At 33.1% G+C, this 27,964-nt stretch overlaps 1 protein-coding gene across 1 annotated transcript; it reads right to left on the bottom strand.

The window, feature by feature from the left end:
• Window positions 1–3: 3 nt before the first annotated feature.
• LOC126827353 (isoleucine--tRNA ligase, cytoplasmic) lies at window positions 4–27,964 on the bottom strand. The gene is made up of 31 exons (XM_050556648.2): window positions 27,789–27,964; window positions 27,103–27,222; window positions 25,545–25,701; window positions 25,166–25,285; window positions 24,706–24,840; window positions 24,218–24,302; window positions 23,257–23,385; window positions 22,672–22,759; window positions 21,717–21,777; window positions 20,937–21,035; window positions 17,505–17,627; window positions 16,885–16,976; window positions 16,395–16,493; window positions 15,777–15,903; window positions 14,396–14,469; window positions 13,738–13,932; window positions 13,030–13,116; window positions 12,188–12,271; window positions 10,843–10,987; window positions 10,161–10,281; window positions 9,719–9,810; window positions 9,341–9,418; window positions 8,820–8,944; window positions 8,580–8,682; window positions 8,101–8,184; window positions 6,964–7,248; window positions 5,774–5,869; window positions 3,495–3,656; window positions 2,675–2,941; window positions 1,596–1,883; window positions 4–1,001 (listed from the first exon to the last, which is right to left on the bottom strand). Exons 2-31 carry the CDS (start codon window positions 27,219–27,221, stop codon window positions 870–872), a joined length of 3,852 nt encoding a protein of 1,283 aa, XP_050412605.1. The 5' UTR covers window position 27,222; window positions 27,789–27,964; the 3' UTR covers window positions 4–869.

Genomic DNA, 27,964 nt, shown 5'->3' with positions numbered 1-27,964 from the left:
ATGTCAATTGTTGTATTTATTTAATTTAATAATTGATTGTATTAATTAGTACAGTATCTATTTCAGTGGAAGTTTTTACATTCTATTTTTTTGTAATATTAACAATTTTAATATAGTTTTAAGTTATGATATCATGTGAAAGCATGTAGTATCTAGTGTGATAAAGCAAGTATTGATAGAATAAGTGAATCTATTAGAATGGATCAAAATGTACAATTTCCCTCCATTATTTTGGCAATATTATTTTCAAAATTAATCCTACAATCTTTTAAAATTATCTAGTTTAATTAATATTACAAATCTATTAATTAGTCATTTCAGAAAAATCTAAATCAAAATCAGGTACATGCATATGAGATAGCACAAAAAAAATTATGCAAACGCCTCAAATAGATGAGGAGTTTCCTACTAAATTCTTAAAGTTGTAGAATGCCAGAATAACGGTTAAATATTCAGTTTAAGATGACACACAAGCAAACAATATTCAAATCAATCAATTCTGACGAAGTTATTGCCATTTAAAGTTTACATTGGGTTCTACTGATTCCATACTGCCATCTTTATGTACCTTACAAAAATAAAGTAATAAAAATACAGCTACCTTTTTTATACAAGTCAGCTCTTTCTTCATGCAGCTGTTTTATATATATCCAGATATGTTTAATTACATAATTACAACAGCACTGACATTAAAATTTGTACATATTTTTGACTTTGAACTGAAGATATACGTTTTTTAATTCAAGGTGAATATCTTTGCAATTAATAAAGGATTCCATAAAGAAAAATAAATTAATTAAGACTGAGGTCCATTTTCGCTGTGAACAATTTTCACTATGTGAATGATATTGTTTCTATGATGAAGAATATTATAAAACATAAAGTTGTAGAGAGTGTAGACTTAATACATCCTTTAAATTCTCTTGTGTTAAGGCACCAGATTTATCTTTGCTTCGACTTAACATCACAGATTTACCATCCAGATTAAATATAGCACTAACCTGAAATAAGAGACGGATCACTGAGGATGTAAATTTAATTAATAATACACAAAAAGTCTAAGATAATAATATGCGATAATATTATCATTCAATGGGTCTATTTTACCGATCAAATACAATTGTCAATAAAGAACACAGTAAAGAAAAGAATATACAGCATATAAAAAACTTGTGGTTTCTATTAGAGATATACATTTACCAAGATAGTTAGAAAACAGTCACACACAATGCAGCTTTTAAATCCTACTAGTAATTACTAGCTATATGAATACCATTATTTGCTAAAACATTATCAATAATCAAATAGAATATTTGTAATGCTAATTTGATTTTCCCTAGTTGCCTTTCATAAATATAAATCTACTATCCTTGTTATCTATGTAGGTATAAAACTGTATTTTTAGAAGCAATTAACAGCCCAGTAAAATGTTACTTTCTAAATAACTGTTATATTTTACTTCTTCTGATGCACTTCCATTTATGTTCATTGAATAATTCAACAAAGTTGCAAATGAAGATCTGTATTTTTATACACTTGAGATATTATTTTAAAGGTTTGGTTTTATATTCAGGGATATGATCAGAGATACTTACTTGATTTTTAAGTTGTTGAAAAGATGAAACATCTCCTCTTGGGTTTTCTAAAAGTAGTACTCCTTTAGCAGGAACAGCACCTTTAACTAATATATCTACATTAGCAAAATGGCAGACTGGAGAGGTGAGGTTGTTATTAGCAACAGATGAACAATCTCTAGCAGGTGTTACATAAAGTGTTTTACTAGCAAGTGATTGTAAATTGGATGTTTTGGTTAGTTCTTGTTTCAAATTCAAGTCAGAGAAAACACGAACTTTAATTCCTCTTAAACCAAATACACCTTGAACCTGAAATTTAAAAAGTTAAATTTATTTTGTATTCAACTTTAAATTATACAAAATCTATTAAGAAATCTGAAACTATACCTAATACAATTAGCACTAAAATTACCACCCACTTTTTTTTATAAAGATTTCAAGCTTTTTAACATTTCTATTGGAGAATTACCACAAATCATAAAATATCATGATGTGAATATTGAGGTTAAACCTCTATTGAATCAAATCACAAATGTTTTTTTCTGATCTAGAAATAATTACTATTTTAGAAAAAAAATACTAAATGAAATGAAATGGGGTTTAATGTCCTACTGTTTTGCTCCTATACTGGGCTAATTTAGAAGGGCATATGCCATACAGTGTGCTATGAGGGAAATTTTACCCGGGCAGCGGCACTATCGCCTACTCTTATATCAAATTCCAACTGCCAAGGGATCTTTTACGTGCATTCCAATGTATACATGGGACCTCGGTTTTTCGTCTCATCTGAAGGACTAGACAGCTGTCCTTGTCAGGCCCTCCATACTGCATCACAGACCAGTGGGAACCACGCCGGAAAATCTGAATGAACTTTCCGGGCCAATGCAGGGATCGAACACCCGACCTCCTGGCTAGAGAGCCAGCGTCTAACCCACCTAGCCACCGTGGTTCCCCCCCCCCCCCCAAAAAAAAAAAATTACTAAAACATGTAATGTAGGCCATGTGAATTTCCCATCAAAATAAGAAGAAAAATCAGGTGTTCTAAACCAAAAAGCACACCCTGCCCTGCTCACAGCACCACAAATTATCCAATCATTTACCTGATGTAATAAGTTTTCAGCTGATAGTTTATTCTGACCAACAGGATTTTCTAACAATATAGTAGCTTGAGAACCACTCAGTCCTTCATGAGCCTTGAGATTACCACCCAATACCACATTAACAAATGGAGCTACTGGTTTGATGTTATTAACAACTGGAGCTGGTGACAGATTAACAGAAGTAGATGATGTATTTGAAGCAGCTGCAGGACTTGATGTCGGAACCACATCACCAGTTATAGTAATATCTAAGTTATATTCCTTAAGCTGAAAGAATAAAAACAAAAGAAAAATTGTCAATGATTCCTCAATGTCAAATATTTCTAGTATTAAAAATACAAATTAAAACCAAATTCACATCTAATACATAACTGGGGTTAAAAAGAAAGTAAAGTTCAAAACATGATCATAAATAGCTAAACCAAGGATGAATTTTACATCAGATCAAACAATGACGTAATTCAAAACGGAGGCTAGAAATGGAAAATAAAGCAGAGGTTAAAACAAAGATGAACAAATTAAGAAAGCAGAGGTTAAAACAAAAAAAGAAATGGATATTAAAACAAAATGAATTAATAAAACAAAGCAGAGGTTCAAGAAATTAAAAATAATGTGGCGGTAAAACAAATATGATAGGTTAAAACAAAGATTAGATTAAAACAAATATGATAGGTTAAAACAAAGATTAGATTAAAACAAAGATGATAGGTTAAAAGAAAGATGATATTAAAAACAAAGATCAGGTATAAAAAGATGATGAGTTAAACAAAGATTGTATGGGGATATAGTTTAATAGTTATTAAATAATGTATAATATTACCTTCATACTATCTTGTATTATAACATTAGAAGCTGGTGGATAAACTTGTAATGGTTGTTTTATTGTACTGTATATAAAATCTCTATATTCTGTTATAATCTCAGATAATTTACCACTAGTTTTATAGTAGACTGTTATATCATCTGATGGTTGTAGCTTAGCCTATCATATAAAATACAAAATCATAAACAGTATTGATATGCAGTATACCATGTTGGAGGGATGGGTGTTATATCAATTCATTATTATTATAAACAACAAGCCAACAGTGAGGCTGATGTCCCCCGCCGAAATCCGCAAATAAATAGATGCCACATATTAATTAATCGCACATCTATTTTTTTCAAAAGTATCGAGCAATCAAACTGTTTATCAACTATACACTAAATTTCATCACTCTCTATCAGACAGAATCAAAGTTATATTGTCCCAAAGCATCGACCAAGGAAATTGCTTATCTCTGCTTAGCTTGAGATCGATATGTTAATCATTGAACTCAGTCAAGACGAACATCTACATCAAGTTTAAACATTCTACCTCAATTAGAAGCAGTGTGAACATTTTAGCTCAATTAGAAGGAGAGTTATTGTGTTCCGAAGTCTCGGCCAATCAAATTGCTTATCGCTCTGCTTACCCTGAGCAGAAAATGCTCATCATCGAACTTAGTCAAGGTACTGATGTAATAAAACTATAAACCAAGTTTCATCACTCTCACTTAATTAGAACTAAAGTTATCGTGTCCCAAAGCATCAACCAATCAAATTGCTTATCTCTGCTTACACTAAGCAGAAAATGCTCATCTTCGAACTCCATCAAAGCATTGACCTAATATACACCCACACCAAGTTTGAACATTCTAGGTCAATTAGAAGGAGAGTTATTGTGTCCCAAAAAGTGTGACGGACAGACAGACGGACGGACAGGCAGGCGGACAGACAGACAGACGGACGAACCCATTTTAATAGTCCCCTGCTTTCTTCAAAAGGCGGGGGACAACTAAAGTTATCGTGTCGCAAAGCATCAACCAATCAAATTGCTTATCTCTGCTTACCCTAAGCGGAAAATGCTCATCTTCGAATTCCATCAAGGCATTGACCTAATCAACACATACACCAAGTTTGAACATTCTAGCTCAATTAGGAAGAGAGTTATCGTGCCCCAAAGTATCAACCAATCAAATTGCTTATCTCTGCTTACCCTAAGCGGAAAATGCTCATCTTCGAACTCCATCAAGGCATTGACCTAATAAACACATACACCAAGTTTGAACATTCTAGCTCAATTAAAAGTTATCGTGTCCCAAAGCATCAACCAATCAAATTGCTTATCTCTGCTTACCCTAAGCGGAAAATGCTCATCTTCGAACTCCATCAAGGCATTGACCTAATCAACACATACACCAAGTTTGAACATTCTAGCCCAATTAGGAAGAGAGTTATCGTGTCCCAAAGCATCAACCAATCAAATTGCTTATCTCTGCTTACCCTAAGCGGAAAATGCTCATCTTCGAACTCCATCAAGGCATTGACCTACTAAACACATACACCAAGTTTGAACATTCTAGCTCAATTAGGAAGAGAGTTATTGTGTCCCAAAAAGTGTGACGGACAGACAGACGGACAGACAGACGGACAGACAGACGGACGAACCCATTTTAATAGTCCCCTGCTTTCTTCGAAAGGCGGGGGACAATAATTGCTATAGCAGGAGAACCATACAACACATAAAAACAAAACGGAAATACAGAAGACAAACCCATGGACATTGTAAGTAAAAATAATAAAGTCATTTTCAAATAAAGTGGGTCCAGGGATGAAAATAAGGGTCCACATCCCAAACCTGCAATAACGGTCCACTGTCCGTGGCCTGCAGTGATAGTACAGGCTTCTTTTCAAATAAAAAAAGACAACCCAAAAGACATTACAAATATAAAATAAGGGAGCACTTCCAAAGTTCAAACCATTGTTTTATTTTAGATACAGGATACCTAAGCTTTACAGAGAAATTAGGCTATGGCTCATTATTGTTCATCCATGAAAGAATCTTGCACTATGTCAAAGATCACAAACATTCTTTCTGTACAGACAATTTCAAATAAATTGTTGAATAAAAGATTACACAAAATTTCATGATTTTTTTTCAAGGACAGAGTAAGATGAAGCAGCACATATTTGGACTCAGTTGGCAACATTAATTACACAAGCCTATACTAATATATAAGTTATTGAAACTGACTAAAGTTATTTAATATTACAAGGACTGAATATTATTTTTTTCACCTTTTTCCTAAGTTTTTGTATTCTGTTGATAACTTCTCTAGCAATACCTTCATCTATCATAGCTTGATCTGGTGCTACATCCAACAATACTAAAATCTATAATAACAATTAATTATAAAACACAATTGTTATTCTTGTATCATAGTCCAAATTTTGGAACTGAAACAGATGAATTTCTATCCAAGTTAAATGAATAATGATTACCATCTACTACAAGAACAAAACTTTCTCTACTACTAAGTCAAGAGAGTAAATCTGGAAACGAAATAAAATGAAATGGGATTTAACGTTCTACTGTTCTGCTCCGAACTAGGCTAATTAAGACGGGCATATGCCATACAGTCTGCTATGAGGGAAATTTTGCCCAGAGAGCGGCACTACGGCCTACTCTTATATCGATATCCAACTGTCAAGGAATCTTTTAAGTGCACGCAAATGTGTACACGGAACTCGGTTTTCCGTCCCATCCGAACAACTAGACAGCTGTCCTTGTCAGGCCCTCCGTCCTGCATCACTGACAAGGGGGAACCACGCCGGAAAATCTGGATGGACTTTCTCGGCCAATGAAGGGATCGAACACCCAACCTCTAGGTTAGTAAGCCAGCGTCTTACCCACTTAGCCACCGTGATCCCCCCTCCCCTCGGAGTAAATCTGGAAATTTCTAATACTCCATTCACTGTGTTGTTGCATAAATCATAATTTCTAAATGTTTCCTTTCACCAAGTAATAATTTGCTTCATGGAGGTTTTTTCCCCCTAGTTTTTCTTTTTTGTCTTTGCTTTAAAGTGTGTTACAGATATAGCATGCAGCAAAATGTTAGCTGTGATTGTCACTCATACGCTTTTATGTAACCATATCTATAGCTGATCTGTTACAGACTATTTAACTGACCGCATAAGATTCCACTGACCAATCACTATTTAAGAGACATGACGTCATAAAGTTTAGCAAAGTTTCTGTTGGCCTTTCACAAAAACAGAAATCAAGTATCGTTCATCCATACAATGATAATAGACAGTAATAACCTACTATAAGAACTTATTCCTTTGAATGTGCTTCATCTAAAAGGAAAACTGATAGCAGACATTCACCAGTGAGGACAACTGCCTATGAGGACAATATTGTCCTAGACTCTATTGATATGTAACAATGCGCTTCAGAAGTGATACAATAATAATACTAGACTTACTTCCCCCTCTGAATGTGCTTCATATTGCGAACCTTCTTTAGCTGTATTAACATCATACATTAAACGTAAATCTTCTTCCACCAGTTTATGACCTAGGACAGTTATCTCCCCTGTTTTTTTAAATTCCACCAATTGTTTATCCGTCAATTTCTTGATTTCAGCCATCACTGCTTTAAATTCTCCTTTAAGTTTTAACCCCAGTGTTTTATGGTCGGGTTCAGCTCGTAAACTTACACCATATTTTTCTTTATCAGTTGTTGTTGTGAGAGTACGTACATTCAGTTCCTGAAAATTATGAAATAGAAATAACTATTATTCTACCTATTTATTATTATTATTATTATTTAATACATTCATATAGCACATCTTTCACAGAAATGTTCAGATGCACTTAACAATAACAGAGTAAAAATAAAAACATTTCCCTAAAAGCAGTAAAAGGAAGATGTAAAATGACATAAATAGTAACTACATATAAAAACAGTAAAAAGCCTGTGTGACTGAATGAGTTTTCAAAAAGTGATTTGAATGTAATAAAAGATAGCAATTATAACAATTTTTAAAATTTATGATTTACATATCTACCTCAAAACTATATCTAAGATTCTTTAGGAATTTTATTAATTTACTGTTAAAGGAGCTAAATCGCTAACATTTTGGACCTAGAAATTGACAAAAGTGGGTCGCAACGCATATAATACTGTAATATGAATGTATATAAACTGATTTACATTCAATGGTTTCCGTTTTTAGTCCAATTTCAAATCAGTTTCAAGCGAGTGCAAATTTCTAGCGTCTGGTTATTCCAGTCTACATACGCCGTTTGATTTGGTGCAATGTGTCTAGCCTCGTCCCTCGAGTCTCTTGATACAACTGGGGCTGAAGCGCATTATGGTACACGATTCGTGTACCAATGGTAAAATGTTTATTTTGTCTTAAATATTGGATATCAAAAGCCCATCTTTTTCCGGCAAGATCACAACATGAATGTTGATTTAATTTGACAAATAAATCGTGTTTTCAATGTTGAAGATTTTGGATGATATTGAGTTAGAGACTTAGCCCCTTTAAGGTAAGTTAATGAGGAGAATTCCAATATTTGTCAATAGAAAAAGCAGAATTTGGACCCAATCTTACCTCTATAATATACGATTCCAATGATTTAATATCTTCAACTGCTTTAGGATCTTGATGAATGGCAACAATTTCTTTCAACGGGTACTATCAATATAAAAACATTCATGTTTCAGTAACATTAGAAGAAAGATTTAAGATCTAAAAAAAAATAGAAACATAATAGTTACCCTTTGTCAATTCTGTCAAGAATTTGACAGCCTTGCAAGCACCGCCCCTGGACTAGTGAAGGCCAAGACTGAAAAATCCTGTAGGCTCTTTCTGGCCAATACCAGGATTCAAATTTGATCGGCCATGGCCCACAGTTTTTAGAAATGGAATACAGGTTTATCTTATTGTCTTGGGATTTCAAATCTTTTTTTCCATCTGTCATTCGATAAAACAAATCAACATACCAAAATCCAATGAAATAGAAAATTTCATTTTTGACCCAAATTTAAGCAGTCTAAACATTTTTCTTGGAAGTCAAAACAAGAATGTACCTTGACTGGTAATGTTTTTCTGTCTCTTACAACACGACCTAATTCTATAACAGTCTGCATCTTAGATACAGCTCCCTCTATCTTTTCATCAATCAATGATTCTCTAAAAAAGAAAAAAAAGTTTATTTCATCTCTTAGATCTAACACTGCCAAATTTATTACTTTTATTTCCGAGAAGCTTATTTTATATAAAAAAATATGTTAGGTTTGTCTTGTTCACAAGAAGTATTTACGATTTACCTGGGTTGGGGGATCATCAGAAAGTGAACACTTCTGTTATCAGTTTTTTTATCATTAGGAACTGTTTCTAATAACGTTCTTAAGTTCTGGTACATATGTTCTGTCAGGAATGGTGTGAATGGTGCCTACAGAAATACGTTTTCAAACAAATATTATAATTTATATTCATTCATAACAATTATATCTAATGATATTTAGATAAATATATAATAAATGAACACAAATCTAACCATAACCATATGGCTATAATAAATCAATTATTCATAAAACTAATACTGGTAATTCATAGACTAATACTAGTAATTCATAAAACCAATAGTAATGCCTGAACTAATACTAGTATTTCATAAATCTAATACTAGTAATCCATAAAACTAATACCAATAATTCACAAAACTAATACAAATAATTCATAAAACTGATAGTAGTAATTTATAAAGCTGATATAAACAATTCATAAAATTAATACTAGTAAATTGACTGTTTTATCTGAAGCATATTAATTATTATATTATATTTACCATAACTTTAGTCATAGTCATCAATACACTGTAAAAAGTTTCCAAAGCATTCTGACAATCTTCAACACCACCATCTCCCTACAAAAACACAAGTATATCAAATAAAATATGGAGATATTTATGGAATTGAATTATCTCAATCTCTCAAAGTTGTCAATCGAGTAAACAAGACCAAAAAAATTGATATACACGTAAATTTGATTTTATGGGTGATTTTACTGGCTATACAAGTTATATCATTGCGACTGTAGCTTCTTAACTTTTACTTTTTCAAGGAGAGATCTGGATACCAAAAGCTTATAAAGGCAACAGTAAGTTAAAACTAGACACCATGAGTCAATTTTAATACACCAAAAATATTAATTAAACGATAAGTACCTTTAATCTTTTTCTGTTCATTCTAACATACCAGTTAGTGAGCTGTTCAACAAATCTTACTAATCGTGGAGTTACAGTATACAGTCGATATGCTGTAATAAATAATACATCATAATGCCATCATTTCCTGCATCTAATTTAACAATGATGCTGTCAAATTTTGTTGGTACCTTTGTCCAGCAGAACAACTGTATTATTTTTTTATGTCCCTTTTTTCAAATAACACCAACATGAATTCGACTGCATGTCATTGTTTGAAATATGCTAACAACAAACAGTTTTAAAACAATATCAAAACTTAATTAAAATGTCCAGACTTTATTTTGCTTTATTAGAAATTATAAGCTTTTTATCTATTATATTTTAGGGGTGAAAAAAGCCATAAGTATATAAAAGAGTATAACATATAAAAAAAAAATATACAGAAACATAGGTTACTTACCGGCCATTTCTACTTTAACAAATTTAACCAGTGATTGTGTAAAAGATAAAATCCATCTATCCATATAATTAGTAGATATTTGTACAGTATTCTCATTATAACATATCTTTATACCTTCTTCCTGTTTAAAATATATCAATAATTACTGGCTTACTCTCATATAATATCATATTGGCTTAAAATTTTACCGAATACAGTTTGCTGGCTCGTTTATATTCTCTGCAGAAGATTCCAAATATTTTAACATTTTCGATTGATCATATTTTTGTAAATAGATAATCAAATATCCTTGTTCAACAGTAGTACTCTAGTAACTAAGTTCATGCAACACGTCTGTTGTGCAGAAATTGTTGAATTATCTATTGTTCTCTCTACCTGCATCAGCTTTTGATCTAGCAGATACACAGATCTAACCATCTGTCTAACCACTGATATTTTTTAAGGGAGTGATCAGTGATGCCATTCCCCCTCCATGTCTCTCGTATCTTTGTAAATACTGAACGTAATTGAACCATTTTTGGACTGATATTCATCTTAGAGAATCAATTTTCACAATATTGTAGTTTACATGGGATTTAAAATCTCTAAATTGAAGATCAGCAACTTCAAGTGACAATAAACAAAAAATCTAATCACATCCTACAATAGCAGTGTAAAGAAACTGAATAACTATTGTACTTACTCTATTTAACTTGTCCACATTCTGCATTAAAAACCTGTAGGCATTATACCATGGTAAAAACACTTCCTTTAATACATCTCTAACACCTTCTTCTTTAAATCTTAATGAATCAGCTCGAACAGCAGGTGAATTGATCAAATACAACCTAAAACAATATCAGCATCAAATATAATCTAAAACAATATCAGCATCAAATATAATCTAAAACAATATAACCTGAGACAATATCAAATATAATCTAAAACAACACCAGCATCAAATAAAACACAATCACCATATGCAGGACCTCAGTTGTCCATCCTATCCGAAGAACTAGACACATCTTCTTTGTGAGCCTACAGACGCAAACCCTGCCGAGTGGGTATGGGTTTGAAAAATCCAGAAGATTCTTCTCACTCTATCCCGAGATTTGAAGAAATGAAATGTGGTTTTACGTCCTACTGTTCTGCTCTGAATACAGTTATTCGTCACATTAAAACATTTATACATTGTTCCTTGCCAGGCCCACTGACAAGGAAGAACCACGCTGGAAAATTTTGATGAACCTTCTCAGTCAACACCTCCAGGTTATCAAGCTACCATCTTACTCGCTGAGCCACCAACGGTTCCCCGCTAAGATTCAAATCTGGAACATTCTGGTTATGAGTCTAATGTCATAACAACCACTGTCTACAACTGATAAAGATCCCTAATTAATCAAATGTACCATCCACATTACACCTTTCTTTAACTTGCATTAAAGATAATTTCCCACAAAAGTATTTATCAGGTGTTTATTTCCAATAAATGTATGGAAATTTTGGTACATATGGAAAATAGAAACATCCAATCGTACTAGAAAAGTACTGGATTCCATGAAAAACACCCATGGAGTGCATACAGGGCAAAAATGTAAGGGTTTACCTAATCTCCCAGTGTTAGTGAGCACTTGATGTATATGTTGATAAACTTGATGGTGCAACAGTTTCTGAGTTAAAAACCACTGGAAAAAACTTGAGCAGTGGATAATCTGAGAATTCATTTGACTTCGCTATTTGTAGTAAATAGTCAGCGATTAAAGACAACATCATCTTGTATATGCAATGAATTCTCCTCCGGCTTTGCACCCGTTGCTAGGTACAGAGAGAGGTAAGTCACGTGACACAAATGTGACCTCTTTTGATCGATTTTTTTATTCCCTAACAATTACAATGTTTGAGAAGGATTTCAAGCAAAATTATGATAAATTAATTAGTTTGAATATGTTTTTAGTCCAAATATATCATCAAATCACCCAGTTTGTACGCGGGAATGTATCTTTAAATCCATGAACAATACTTTTAATATTGTATGTTATATATTTTACCTTAAAGCATCGGCTCCAAATTGAGAGACAATATCGGTTACAGGAGGAAAATTCTTCTTACTTTTACTCATTTTATTCCCATCTCTGAATAAAAAGATATATGCTTTAATGTTTATAATTACAAGTAAATCATTTATATATCGTAATCAAATTATTACAAACTAACTCTGCAAGTATGGCATTTAATCTAACTATTATATCATATCAAAATAACTGAAACTAATAGGTTGCATCCAGTTATTACAAGGCGATTCCCTGGCTACAAGAACCAATAAATGTTGTTTCCACTGAAATCTCTCATTCCAGTCTCAATATAAGACATTAACTAATGGAGACTACACAATCAGCAAGATATACCATTAAATGAAATTAATGCTAATCTAGATAAAACCCTGGTCAGAGCATTTCCACCAATAGTTCAGAAGTGCCTTGACCCATCTTTTGAGCTAAAATTAAAAATCTTTGAGTGGCGAGTAGCCGTCCCAGATTTCTCTCATAAAGCGACTAGTTTCGTTCAGTTCCAACTCATCAGGTTGACGTGAGATTGTGCGGATGCGATTGTATAAAAAGCCAATCACATCATTTAGAAGACTGATATGCAAGTAGAAATGATACGATACAAATAATTGGGCTTTTCACTGAGACAATGTCACGTTGGTTAATATTTGAACCATGTAAAATCGAAATGGATTCACACTTAAGAACTTTCACAACGATTGGCTATACAATTTCATAAGATTTAGTCACAAAGGATCGCCACATTCTTCATATTTATACCCTATTAGAGATAGCCTGTGACTAACTTATGTCTTCAGTGAAGATACTACATTAACGAGACTTACTTGGCAAGTATAAGACCGTTGACAATAAGATTTTTAAATGGAGGTTTACCAAACAACAGTGTTGATAAAACTAACAATGTATAAAACCTGTAAAAACAAAATGACTACATTTAAACAAATAATAACATCAGTCATAACATTTGATAGATCAAAGTCAATATTCATATATATATGTAGCCCAAGTAAATCTAACATTTCTAGCTATTTCACTGAAAATCACTATGAATGCCATGTTGGTGTGAATGCCATGTTGACATGAATACACCTTAAATATAATTTCTCCTGTGAGCGGTTCTGTTAGTTTAAGGTTTACTTCTAGTACAACCAATTGCTGTTATGACTGTGTAGCCTAGACAATCTAGTACAGATTATGTGAAATGACAGAAATGGACCTTCACAAAGTTTCTTTGCTTCAAAGATAAACCTCTTGGATTCAGGGGAAAATAGAGTATTAAATTGGGTTAATCTAATGTGTTATTTCAATTAGTCATGTAGCAAGCTCTATACGACTAGTTGTTTTTAGTTTCCTTTTTGGCTTACTGTTTCGACAGTGGAACACAAAATCTGTGTCTCAACACTGACTTTATCTGTAGACTTAATATTTTTAACGATGACATATTGTAAGCCCACAAAACACATCAACATACAAAATTTAATGAAATCAATCAGTATTTTTTTTTGTTTAACCCAAAGCAAAATATGACCTACCATCCTCTAGTTTGATCTATGCCTTCTGCTATAAAATCAGCGGGAAAAGTGTCTTCAAACTCTTTCTTATGTTCAAAAGGATAGTGAGCTTGTGCATACGGCATACTACCAGATTCAAACCAGCAGTCAAATACTTCTGGGACTCTTCGTAAAACTCCTTTACCCATTTTAGATGGAATAGTCAGGTGATCTATGCTGAAATAATATATCGATACAAATTCATAATATTAATATCTTAAGAAACATTATTTCCTTGATTAGCTTAAGTTAAGGAACAAACATAAGGTGGGCAATCTCTTAAACTTCCATTGAAGGAACAATATTCTAGACTCCATCGCAAATACAGACTTCAGTCGATTCAGATTAAAAGGTAGTCTTTCTCAAAAAGCATAATGATCAAAAAAAATTACCAATATTTCATGACCTCAACGTCTTCTATCTTAGAATGTCAGTAAGCTAGGACAGAATATCATGTTTCAATCCATGAACATCAAGGTCAAGTTGGCATCTAAGCTGTTTTGGTTTTTTTATTTAATAAACTAAATTACTTTCTTAAAAACACGGTTTAGCCCTTATTTTCAATTCAGAAAATCAGTATAAGCCTTCTGGCATGTTAAGGCTTTAAACATACATACTACCTTAACCTAAGACAACTTACTTCTCTCTATGTAGATCTTTAATGTCAGCACCAGTTAATTTGTTTAATTCTTCTATTGAACCAATACACACCAACTACAATTATAACATTAAGTCTGGTTTAATGGTCAAGGGAAAGAAATTAAAGGGGCATCAGGTAAAATTAGATAAAGAGCTGATAGTTCTCGCTATAATAGTTAACCAGCAGCTGCCAGGCAAGATACGCCCACATTTTGCAAGAGATGGATAGAGAACATGCTAAACAAAAAGCGATTTTTCGTACAATAAGGGCCCATAATTCAGGAAGTTACGATCTGATATGCGCAAATATCGAAAGGAACCAAGACCTTTGGGTTATAAACTTACATTTCAAGTTTCATCAAAATCAGAAGAAAATTGTTACCTCTAGAGGGTCCACAACCTTGATATACCATATTTTTACGCTATTTGAGCACGAGGGGCGGCCATTTTGTCTCAACCATTCTTAGGATGTAAAGGTGATATATTCAAACGTTTTTATTAAATCTGATAATAATTGTGACCTGTAGAGGGACCTCAAGCTCAAAACGTGATTTTTCGTACAATCAGGGGCAGGGGCGACGGCAATATACGTTCACATGAAAATGTGGGCATATAAAAAATAGATAATGAAAACAGAATATGCTGAAAATTTTAAATTGCTTCACTCTGAATCGAGATATTAGTGATTCAATATTAGGCTAGCTGCGATCGTCATTAATAACGCTGGTACGATAATAAACAAAGTCTCGATTATCTATTTTTACCTTAAATTATCCATCACAAAATGGATTCAAATCCACTAAATATCGCAGGCTAACGATGGCATCAAGAGTTGATTATGATCTGGATAAGTTAATTAATGTCTAATTAATAATTTAGATAACAATTTGGTCTAAAGAAAGACCTTCAATAGACAGATTTAGCTCTTGTATAATGCATGTTTAAGTAATATATTGATATTGCAAGAGGACGACAGTCCAAGGGCTGTATCTATATATTACTCAATGTCTTGCACAAGACCATTATACAACTTGAAATACAGACACTATCCCGCATGTGTATTTCAATGAAATTTTCAGACGAGTCCAATATCTATTTGAAATAATAGTACACCAACATCAAACGATGACGTCAAATACGTATTTTAAAGCACATTTAACAATTTTTCTAGCATACATGAGATGACTTTTAATCTGGCAGTTTGTTGAACTTAACAGATATTAGGCACATAAAACGTAAGTTAATTTGAAAGGACTCAACTAAAAAATCCTTAAAGAATTAGCTTCATCCATAATTTGATGCGTAGTATGAAACAAAGTCCTGACTTCTGCAGAGAAAGAATCGACTTAAATACCCCTAAAAATACTTAATATTGCTCTCACCTCTTCCCCATCATCACTGACCCATAATGGAATGGGAGTTCCCCAATATCTATTTCTAGAGACAGCCCAATCACGGGCATTTTTTAACCAATTCGCAAACCTCTTTTCTTTCACAAAATCTGGAACCCTGCAAAAATATAAATCAATCGGTCAATGTATCAAACATTAACAACTTAAACTTTGAATTTAGAAGGGAAGTTAGTAGTCATCTAGTCTTTTATAAAGCATAATAAAATTTATTTAAAACACAATAAATTAATTCTATTTTATGTCTTTTCACTTGACATTCAGTTATAAATGAATGCCAAAATATAATGAATCAAATTGTACATACATGTACAAAAATCTATTAAAATCTACTTGTTAGAAGTCAAATTATCGCAGTTCTATGGATGAACCAATTAAATTACAGTAGGCTAATTAAAAATGAATGGATTACACAAATGTTCACAGTTAGGTATATTCAAAGTTTTATCAAAATCCAGTCAAGCAAAGTAAAATTACAGTGTTTCAGAGAGTTTGACAGAAGGATGAAAGGGCATAAAGACCCAATTTAAGAGACAAATTTGCTGAAAGGCAGGAGATGAAAATTTTAAAAAAAAAGTGATGAATACTAACCAGTAAGACTTGTCATTATTATCTAATAATTTATCTACAGCTTGTTCTACTCGTATAAACCAACTGGGTACAGCTTTATAGATTAATGGTGTTTCAGATCTAATAATTATACATAAATATAAACATAAATACACAACATTAAAATAGCTTTTCTCCTGGTTATCATCATACAAAACAAACTAAGAACCAATTGTTGCTTTTTTTATGTGTATAAAATACAGTCTACCACTGATTACTTTTTCTCTGTAAATCAAATCAGATGATAAATAATTTTCTTTATTTTTTTCTGATTTTTTACAGTACATTGTAAAAGAAAAAAATTCTATCTTCACAACATTCTGCACGGAATAGTTCTGTTTATATCAGATGAAGATGACGACATTATATGTATAAATTAAGAGGGCTTATGATAAAACGAAGTGTAATAAAGGCTAATATTACAATAATCAATTCACTATTATAATTGTACAGAATATAATATTTAATTTACCTCCAACAGAATGGATAATTATGATTTATAGTTGAAGCGTGTACCATTCGTCCAGTTTCTTTTAGATGTTTTATTATATGTTTATCAGCATCCTAGACAAAAACAAACAAAACATAGTCTACCATTATAATATCTGTTAGCCATTAAATGAACTTTTATGTTGTAGACTATTACAGAAATATTTCCTAATTCTTGGGGGAAAGATCGTTCTGTCTGATTGTTTTATAGAGCATTTACACGATACTATTAAGTGACAGCAGGCAATTACGCATGAATTATCAGAAAGCTTAATAGGCTTCTTCCTGACAATTACATCAAAAACACTTATAAATTTAATGTCAATAATTATAGGTGCACAAGTTAAGTCATCTTAAAAGATCAATAACACTGACAACAATAATAAGAATGCTTTTTTTCATGAAGATAAATACTGTGTATAAAGCTAAATCCATATGTTTGGAAAGGAGATCTACAACATGTCACATAGAATGGGATCAAATTCACCAATATAACGATAAAATACCTGGAAACTACACCAAACTGATTTAGACCACTAGTTCAATTCACTGAATCCTCCTACTTTTGAGATTTTCAGAAAAGTTTAATTCATGTACTCTTACCTTCACATGTAAGCCTTTAAAATGTGTAACTTCTTCAGTAAATCTACCACTAGCATCTACAGGACAAACTATCTTCATAGCTTTTGTTATAATTCCATACTTTAAACACACACGTTGATCATCCTATATACATCAAATAAATTAAACTAAATTAGCATATTGGGTTTTTTTTTTTCAAATCTTCCCAAAAGCAGTTCTCTAATATTAAAGCAGTTAATTAATATTAACTCAAAATGGTACATAAATTCACATTTAAAAGGAGCAGTTCCATATTGCTCTACATATTTGTTGATAAATGAGAGTTTAAGGCTTAAGAGTCATTCCACGAGAAAACCATGCAATATCATGCAGATGTTCGAAGGTGGGGGTCGGCCGTTTTAGTTCATATTCATAGGGTTTGGTAGACCCATCGAGCCTACTCCCCAGCCAAAATCGCCGATTTCAGAAATCAACCGTTTCCGAGATACTGGCCGATTACGTTTTTCGGCTGATTTTTGCCATTTTTAGGCGAAATTTTAGCTATTTTTGTCGCACTACTACGGCTGTTACAAGACCCTGGCGAACTAGGTTTTGGTTGTTCGTGATAGTCGGGGTCTTACCCGATCACATTATCATGGTAACCCGGTTCAAGTTTATTTTCCATAGGTGTCAGGAGACAACACAAGACACATGTCTCGAGATACCTGAAATGTACCCTATCTTCAGATCTCGATAACTCCACTGGAGCAGGGTTTGCGATAAAAATTAAAATCAATTTATTTGCAGCTTGGCCAGTTCTAACAACATAAGAAATAAAATCTTTGTCAGCTAACTTGCAACAGTATGAAAATTCGTGTCGAAAGTTAGCAAAAATTTCAGTTTTTATTGGGATACATCGGCTGATTATTCAGGTAACCAATCGCCTATGTTGTTATTCAAAGGGTCAATATATCAACTTCAGCTCCCCTTCAACCCGCTTTGCCAAAATATTCAGTCTCGATGCGGTTTGGTATCCAGTCTATAAATCCAAGATGGCGCCTCCCAGTGAATATAGATTTTCGCAAATTCTCGATCTAAAATGTTGATCGTGATTATTGAAACATTTATTTTTCTATGAAAAATGAGAAATTTCAATTCAAATGATGAAAGTCGACAATTATGCAAAACAGACCCAATTTCCATGAAAATCGCCTATTTGACCTTGGCCGTGACCTTCAATCGCGAGGTCAACAGGGATACAATTTGAAGTTCACACGTTGCTCTATCAACAAACCATATCTCATTCGAAAGTATCGAAAAACAAATGAGTTTAGAGTTGGGATTTCAAAAATTTTCTTGTCGGACATTTTACCGAAAGTAAAGGGGCATAACTCTTATCGTTATTTAAGCAGACGGATTCATACCACAATTAAAAATCACGTGTCAACAAAATATTCAAATCCCGTACGTAATAACAATAGGTGCGCCTCGATATTATTTATATTTAATTCTCCCGTCTTCATTAGCCCATTTCATTCCATTCATTCTATTTAATTCCCGTATGGTATTCAAATTTATGTTATTTATATTACGTGTTTTCGTAATACATTGATTGAATGAAAGCTTGTCGATCCTGCTTCGGCTTCAAATTTACAGCAGTAATATTCCTTCAAAATAACGTGTCTTCGTTTATACGACAGCAAATGAATGAAGAACTTCCGAAATAAGAATAGTTTGTGATGTCAGAACAACGTTTTCTTCTTTATAAAATGTTGACAAAATATTCAAATCCGCACGTAATAAAAATATGAACACCTCGCTACTTGTGTACGCCTACATTTTCGTGTGGGCATATATTTTCGTCGTCCCTGTCCGTCCATATTTTCATGTGGACGTATGTTGTCGTCGCCCCTGTCCGCCCGTCCGTCCACAATTTGTTTATGGACACTCTACAGCTCACAATTTTTATCCACTTTCAACAAAACTTGAAATATAGGTTTATGTCCCTAAGATCTCGCTTACTTTCGATATTGGCATGCATCGGATCGTAACTTCGTGGACTATGGCCCCTGAGTTGACGAAAAATCATGTTTTTAGCCTGTGGGCAGTGTATGTCACAATTTTTATCCGATTTTGATGAAACTTAAAAGGTAACTATGTTTATAACCCAAAGATCTCAGTTCCTTTCTGAGGTCACAATTTTTGTATGATTTGAAATATATGTTTAGATCCCAAAGATCTCGGTCCCTGTCGATATTGGCGCATATCTCACCGTAACTTCGTGCAATATGACCCCTGATTTTTACGAAAAATCATGTTTTTAGCTTGAAGTTCTTCTAGATGTCATAATTTTTATCCGATTATAAAAACCGTTTCAATATATCACCGTTACGCCTGAATGACGACTAAGTAGTTCGAATTTCTTGAAAATCGGACCGAAACTGTCGGACAAAATGGCCGCTCCTCATATGCAAATAGTGTAAAAATATGTAATTCCAAGATTGTGGACACTCTAGAGAACACAATTTGTTATCCGATTTTGATAAAACTTAAAATGTATGTTTACATTGCAATGATCTCGGTTCCATTCTATATTTGCTCATAACACACCGTAACTTCCTGAGTTATGACCCCTGAATATATGAAAAATCACATTTTTTTAGCCTGTAGTCCCTCTTAATGTCACAATTTTATTCAACTTGATCAAACTTTCATATATACTTTTATATCCCAAAGACCTTGGTTCCTTTTGATATTGTCGCATGTCGGTCTGTAACATACTGGATGATGGCCCCTGGTTGTACGAAAAATCGCTTTTTATTTTGATTGTTCTCTGTCCATCTCTTGCAAAATGTGGGCGTATCTTGCATGGCAACCGCAATGCTACAAAAATGGTCGAAATTTAACCGGAAAATGACGAAAATTAGCCGAAAAACATAATCGGGCTGTATCTCAGAAACGGTTGATTTCTAAAATCGACGATTTTGGCTGGGGAGTAGGCTCGATGGGTCGACCAAACCCTGTAAATATGAACTCAATCGGCCGACCCCCACCTTCGAACCTTCTGCATGGTTTTCTCGTGGAATGGCTCTTAAGCACTTAACCCTCTCCAAACCAGGTCTAAGAAACAGTAGTTTTGGGTGGTTTCAGGCTGTCCATGGATATACCGATATGAAATATATCACTTTTCTTTAATATTCTTCAAGGAACTGATGTAGTCAATATTATATGTACCAAGAGCTAAAGGGTTAATTAAGCAAATGGAATGAAAAAATATGAAGAAATAGCCTAATTACCTTGTCTGAAATTTTTAATTAAATACATTCAGTTTTTTGGGAATGATTGCAAGATTTGCTGAATGGGGTAATAATTATGTAACCCATTAAAGGAATTTCAGTGTTCAATAAGTGTCTTGATAATTCCTTACTACAATAACTTTTATCTGTATCCGTATTTCATGAATTAAATATTTACCTCTCCAAAATAAGGAGCTTGATGTACAACACCAGTACCACTATCTGCTGTTACATAATTATCAGTTAAAATACGAAACGCACTATTTGTCTTCTTCATCTGAAATTAGTTTTAATTACATTTTTAACGTCTGTTTTGCAATTCATAAAATCATAATCATAAAATCAAATGCTGGGTAATTTCACGAACAACAAATTTGAGTAGCCCTATCCCATTTTTCAAATTTTCATTTATTTTTGGGGTTTTCCAAATTGAAAAGACAGGATCTGGGGTCAGTAAATGAGATGTATGGATGTCAGACAGTTAGCAACATGTCATCCAAAATCGGCTATTTACAGTATCTGTTTCAACAAGGACATCAAACATTTTGACATTGAAAGAGATGGAAAACATTTTTATTGATATTGGTCCTGTAAAAAAGCGTATTCTATGTGTACATTTTACTGTTGAAAAATGTAGTATTAAAGATGCATTATGTAAGATTTAGATAAAGAGCTGACCGTCCTTGCTATAATAGTTTTAAAATAGATAATGAATATATTAAAAATTACACTCAAATTACTTTATTCTGAGCAAAGTTATGTGTGTTTGAAGTTGTAGAGAAGATTGTTTTATTCTAGAGCATTGTTGATTATAGCCTTGTTGTGTTGTTAAATCAAAAAAATATAGTTTCTATAAAATTAGAAGCCAAATTATTAAAGCCATAGACCTGCAATAGGCAGATTTAACTCTTACATAATGCATCTTTAAATTGATATATTGTGAATTAAGAAATCTTACCTCTTGAAAGTATGTAAAGAGTGGTTCATATGTTTTACCTTCTAATGTTTTACCTTTAAATCTATTATTAAATAAAATTATACAATTAACAGTTTTAATACAATATCTAATTTTCAATATATCTGAAATAATTCACATCTCAATAATTTCGAAAACTTTGAAGCTCTTAAAAATCTGAATCATTGGGAGATACAAGCTGAAGTGGCAGACTCAAAACTAAGATACTATCTAAAATTTTAATTACAGCAGAAAACTTTACAATGTGGTCCACTATAAAGTGCCAATTTATGTGTATGTAGATTTCTAATTTAAAGTTGCTAAGTCTCTAACTCAATATCATCCAAACTCTTCAACATTGAAAACACGATTTATTTGTCAAATTAAATCAACATTCATGTTGTGATCTTACCAGAAAAAGATGGGCTTTTGATATCCAATATTTAAGACACAATAAACATTTTACCATTGGTACACGAATCGTGTACCATAATGCACTTCAGACCCAGTTGTATCAAGAGACTCGAGGGACGAGGCTAGACACATCGCACGAAATGAAACGGCGTATGTAGACTGGAATAACCAGATGCTAGAAATTTGCACTCACTTGAGACTGCTGGCTTATTTCGTCGAACATAACTGATTTGAAATGGGAGTAAAAACGGAAACCACTGAATGTAAATCAGTTTATATACATTCATATTACAGTATTATATGCGTTGCGACCTTCTTTTGTCAATTTCTAGGTCCCAAATGTTAGCGATTTAGCTCCTTTAAGATAAGATATTATCTGAAATTTTAATTACAGCAGAAAACTTTACAATATCGTCCACTATAAAGTGCCAATCTATGTGTATGTAGATTTCTAATTTAAAACAGAGAGGCAATGGTGTCTTTCAGAGTAAAACGACAAGTTCGAGAGATTATATCAATCATTTGTATCTACGACAATACTTACTTAGACAGTACTGTATATTCATCTGGTTGTTTAAATAAAGCTGATAATCTAGCTTCCATCATGATATATTGTTTATTTGTATTATTATCTATAGAAAAATATAAAAACAAAATAAAGTTATCTATAATGTGGGCTATCCATATTAAATTTGTATACTGATATAGTTGATGGCACCAATTTGAAAAATTATCGATAATTGATAATAGTTCATTAATTATTGATGTTTATTTTTATGTTAGTAAATGAATACCGGTATCAATAAATATTTATTTTTTTAAATATTGCCCTTTCCCAAGTTATCAAAATGGTATACCAAAGCTTCATGGCAAATTGTGATAATTTGGAATCTCTAACTTCCTGGTGATGTTAATTGTAGCTGAAATAGGGTAAAGCCCATACAAATTCAGTCATATCAATTTCAGCAAATAGGCTTGTGTTTATCAGTCCAGTGGTAGGTTTCTAAATGTTTGTGACAAATCGAGTATATAAGTGAGCCAAATCTGTCAGCGCTTGTCACAATAGAAACACAGGCCAACCCATGCACAAAACACATAAATCATATTATCTTGAAATGATTTAACTTACCTTTAACCTTGACATAATCCATATCTGGATTAACACAGAGTGAGAGATTACTGGGTAATGTCCAGGGTGTTGTGGTCCATGCTATCATTGATGTATTAGGATCTTCATCAAGTGGTAGACTCACATATACTGCAATACAATAAATTTTGTCTAGATGTGAAATATACTGCCATAGACAAATAAATGAAATGAAATTGGGTTAACTTCCTACTGTTCTGCTCTTACTATGTTAATGAAGACGGGCATACACCATGCAGTGTGCTATGAGTGAAAGTTTGCCCCGACAGCGGCACTGTGGCCTACTCTTATATCGAATTCAATCTGTCAAGGGTTCTTTACATGCACGCCAATGTGTACATGGGACCTCGGTTTTTCGTCCCGTCCAAACGATTATACACTGTCCTTTGTCAGGCCCTCTGTCCTACACCACTGACAAGAGTTAAACACTTCAGAAAAGCAGGGATCGAACACGGGTTATCCAGGTTAGTGAGCCAACATCCTACCATGGAATTAAAGGCCCAATATTGCAGGATAAAAGACAAATATAGACTTTTCGATCATACACATTGATTTCTATTCATATATTTTCACTCTGTCATCTTTTTTCTTGGTAATTGTCTATCAATGCATAATAATAACATATTTCTAATCACAAAAATTGAGGTCAAGAATTTTATCGCCGAAGATACAACATAAAGAATACTATTGGACCCTTATTTTGTCAAGGAAAATGTCTGTTAGATTTTGTTACATTGTGTCTTCAAATAAAAAAGGGGTAGAACCACTTACTCCTTTTATCCCCCAAAAGTGATTCTAAAACCAGAGTTTATATGATGCATTTATCAACTATATAATAATAATCTTCTGACCTAATATAAGCATTGAAATAATTTATTATTATTAATAAAAGTCTTATTCTTTTTGTGAAAATAGTTCAAATTAAAACAAAAGGTATATTCACCAGCTGGATCAACAACATCTTTATAATTCTGTCCTGATTCAAAGTTTGATAATGGTGTGTTACAGGCTGTAGAATAGGGCATAACCTGAAATAAATAAATCCAGATAAAATATGCATCATGGTATATAGTGCATATCACTAGTTCCGAGGGAATATTCTTTGTCAAGGAAAGCAAAGTCTTCAATCTAAAGAATCAGAATATGAGACTCAGATCGATAAGCAGGGTTCTAATTTCTAGTCAAATAATGATACAGAAATAATACAGAAGGTCGAGAGAACTAGGTTTTAACATCTACTTAACACTAACTAGGTCATTTAGGTACAATTGTATGGTGCGCTATACTTTTATTTTAAATTTATTGCTTTCAATTTATTAAATATGATATATCAATAATTGCCATAATTACCAATCCAGGAATAATATAAATAGGTGAGAGAAATATTGTATTATTTAATTGTATTAGCTGACTTTAATTACACAATCATACCTTATAACCTTTATAAACAAGACCATTTGTATACAACTCTTTAAAAACCCACCAGACAGATTCCATAAACCAGGGATACATTGTTTTATAATCATTTTTAAAATCTATCCATCTTCCCATTCTTGTTACAATTTCCTGTAATAGAAAGCAAACTGAAATCATTGATAATTCAAGACAATTCCTAGCTTTCTAAGCTATGTTATCTTCTGAAACATATGACAAATATAAAGCATATACATGCATTATGCATGGTGTCTTTGGTTATTGTAAATTTTACATTTGATAATGCCAATACATAAAGGACATTCATAATAAAGAAAATGTTGTTTGTCTTCCTTCTGAAAGTTATTTCTAGAATTATGATGCAAATAAATGGCTAGCATTATGTCCAAATAATTATGTAAAGACACACAAACCTTTAGCTATATGCTTAACATCTGACAAAAAAACAATTACAAACCTCCCATTCAGTAGAATATCGGGACACAATTTTTCGACATTCTTCATTATATTTCCGGATTCCCATTTTTGCAACATCTTCTGGTCCTTTTACACCCAAGGTTTTATCAATTTCAAACTCCTAGAAAAGACAAATTAACTTGTATTTACATTGTGTTGAGAAACAAACAAAATGATTGAGCTCTACATTGATAGACAAATGTTTTCTGTTGATCAATTCAATTGCTTATCCATAATAAAAATAATAATTGGTATAAGTGATATTACTACTGTTAGCCCATGAATTATACAATATATCATAAATATTGTGTTTCAAATATTCATTTCAAATTGAATTGAAATAATCACTGCATAGAAGAACACACACAAAATCAACTCACAACAGGAAGTCCATGACAATCCCAGCCAAATCTTCTTTCAACATGGAAGCCATTCTGATGTGCCCATCTAGTTACAGTATCTTTGATAGTACCAGCTAAGATATGACCATAATGTGGTAAGCCTGTAGCAAATGGTGGACCATCATAAAAAGAATATCTGAAAATAAAATGAAACTGGCATAAACATATCTGGAAGGAAAACCTTCCTAATACTAATTCACAACATTTGACACAAAAAGTCTCATTATTATTTCATTATTCCTGTTATCCCCTGAAGGGGCATAGAGCCTCAGCAACAGTTCTCCATTTGTCTCAATCTTTGGCTGATTTTTTTGCTTCTCCCCATGATATATGACAAGCCTTCAGTTCAGCATCTATAGTTCATCGCCTTGTGGTGGTTGAGCTCCCCTCTTTCTCGTGCCTTGGGGGTTCCAGTCTAGAGCCTGTCGGGTGATGTCGTACACAAAAAGTCTAGATTCTGTTAACTTAAATCAAAATTTAAACAAGCCAACAGTTTGGCTGATGTTCCCCACCTCAATCCGAAAAAAAAATAGATAATCATTAATTACTTGCAATTCACACATTTATCTTTTGATAATGCATCCAGCAATCAATTTGTTCATTATCGAACTTAGTCAGAGAATTGATATAATCAAGCTATATCACCCTTATTATTGTGATTTTTTTTATCACCTTCTAAGATATGACGTCATTCCCAAAATAGCAGACGGCTGTCTCTCGAGACAGTCTACATTTCCTATTTGCTTCTTTGTATTCCGTTTTGTTTTTGTTTTTGTGACGGATGGAACATGTGCCCTATATGTTTAGACTAATTTTTATACATTTCACCAATGTGGTTACTTGTATAGCTGAATTTTACTAGATATGCTTACATTCGTATTTCGTGTAGCATATAGCAGATCATGACGCATGCTAGCATTGCACAATGGTTTCTTTGGGTTGTATTCCTGATTGTTTTCAAATTTGAGTGAAGTCTGTGTCACTACAGACCCAGGACTGTACAGCGCAGTGGTCACTTACGGCTAGCCCCCGGATCCATTCACATTTTTTGAATTGTCTGTCTGTTTGTGTTTTCCTGAGTATGATGGCTTGTCTGTGTATTTGTTTTTGTGTAAATTTTGTGTGGTGCAGTCCCCTTGCACTTACTATTAATGTATAGACAATTATATATAACTGCACAACAATAATACAATGACAAATAAAATGAATCCAGAAAACAGCAAGAATACAATCAAGAATTAATTTTACAGCACTTAGTAGCGGATGCAGGTACAGGGCACCGCTCCCCACCAAACTAATTAACAGTATATGAAAATCGCTTGTTATTCTAATTCTCTGAAATGTGTAAATTTGAGTATTTTGTTAGTTGCAGTATAGTGGGGTTGTCGCTGATGAAATTGGATGTATATTCGGTTACAAATGTACACCATAAATGACCAAATCTCCATAATTTTTCAAAATGTTCTCGAAGAGTATTCCAAATATCCTGCATTTGCCACTAATTGCATTATATTATTAATTAACAGCTGGCTATTACCTAGGTTTTCCTTTAGATTGAGCTATGCATGTCTTGAAGGCATCAAGCTCTTTCCACAGCTTCAGAATCTTTTCTTCTTCAGCTGGGAAGTTTATGTTTTCTGGGACAGGTTGCGTCATTCTGAAAATAAAACATCTGAAGCATTATCCAAAAAAGCATTATATAAAAACACATCTAAATACAATCTAGAATAAATGAAGACCACTTGATACACCATTTGAAGAATTATAAGTGAAGAGTCCAGATATCAAAGTGCAGTCACAAGGCTAATGAAGACAGGCATGTGCCATACATTGTACTAAGGGAGAAATTTGCACAGACAATGACGCTACAACCTGTTCCTTAACTACTGCGTAAGACATTCCTTCCAGATAATGATATATGGGAAACCACGCCTGAGAATCCAGGTAAACCACACCTGAGAATCCTGGGGAACTTTCTCTGCTAAAACCGGGAACAAATACGAGGCCTCTTGGTTAGCAAGACAAAGTCTAACCCACTAAATCAGTGCGGCACCTCTTCAAAGAATATAATTGAACACTCCATTTTATGGTCTTCAGTTTACAAATTGCAGCTGTCTCTGTGTAGCTAGATCAACAATAATAATGATAAGGATAAGGGCAAGGCAACGATAAAAATGGGCTAATTAAATGGCATAATATAATTAACTTTTCGATGTACCATACCTGTTATAGGTTCTTAGTAAAATAGTTCAATGTATGATCGCTATTACTTCCTTAGTGATCGGACAAAGCGTGGTGGAATATATTATGAAATGATAAGGAAATAAAACTTAATTCCTTTTGCATGTAAATTGCATCACCATATTTTAGTTTCACATGTGCCCGGCTAAGGTCACTTA

Source organism: Patella vulgata, chromosome 7 (genome assembly GCF_932274485.2).
Source record: "Patella vulgata chromosome 7, xgPatVulg1.2, whole genome shotgun sequence".
Taxonomy (NCBI): Eukaryota; Metazoa; Mollusca; class Gastropoda; family Patellidae; genus Patella; species Patella vulgata.
This window is presented reverse-complemented; position numbering and strand designations above follow the sequence as displayed.

What these genes read in the sequence shown, in the direction of transcription:
- LOC126827353 (XM_050556648.2), bottom strand. Translation starts at nt 27,221, where the DNA reads ATGACGCAACCTGTCCCAGAAAACATAAACTTCCCAGCTGAAGAAGAA. An exon ending in GGATTATGTCAAGGTTAAAG is followed by an intron (nt 22,760 to 23,256) that starts GTAAGTTAAATC and finishes ATTTTTCTATAG; the next exon opens with ATAATAATACAAATAAACAA. An exon ending in TCAGTGATGATGGGGAAGAG is followed by an intron (nt 14,470 to 15,776) that starts GTGAGAGCAATA and finishes TTATAATTGTAG; the next exon opens with TTGGTGTGTATTGGTTCAAT.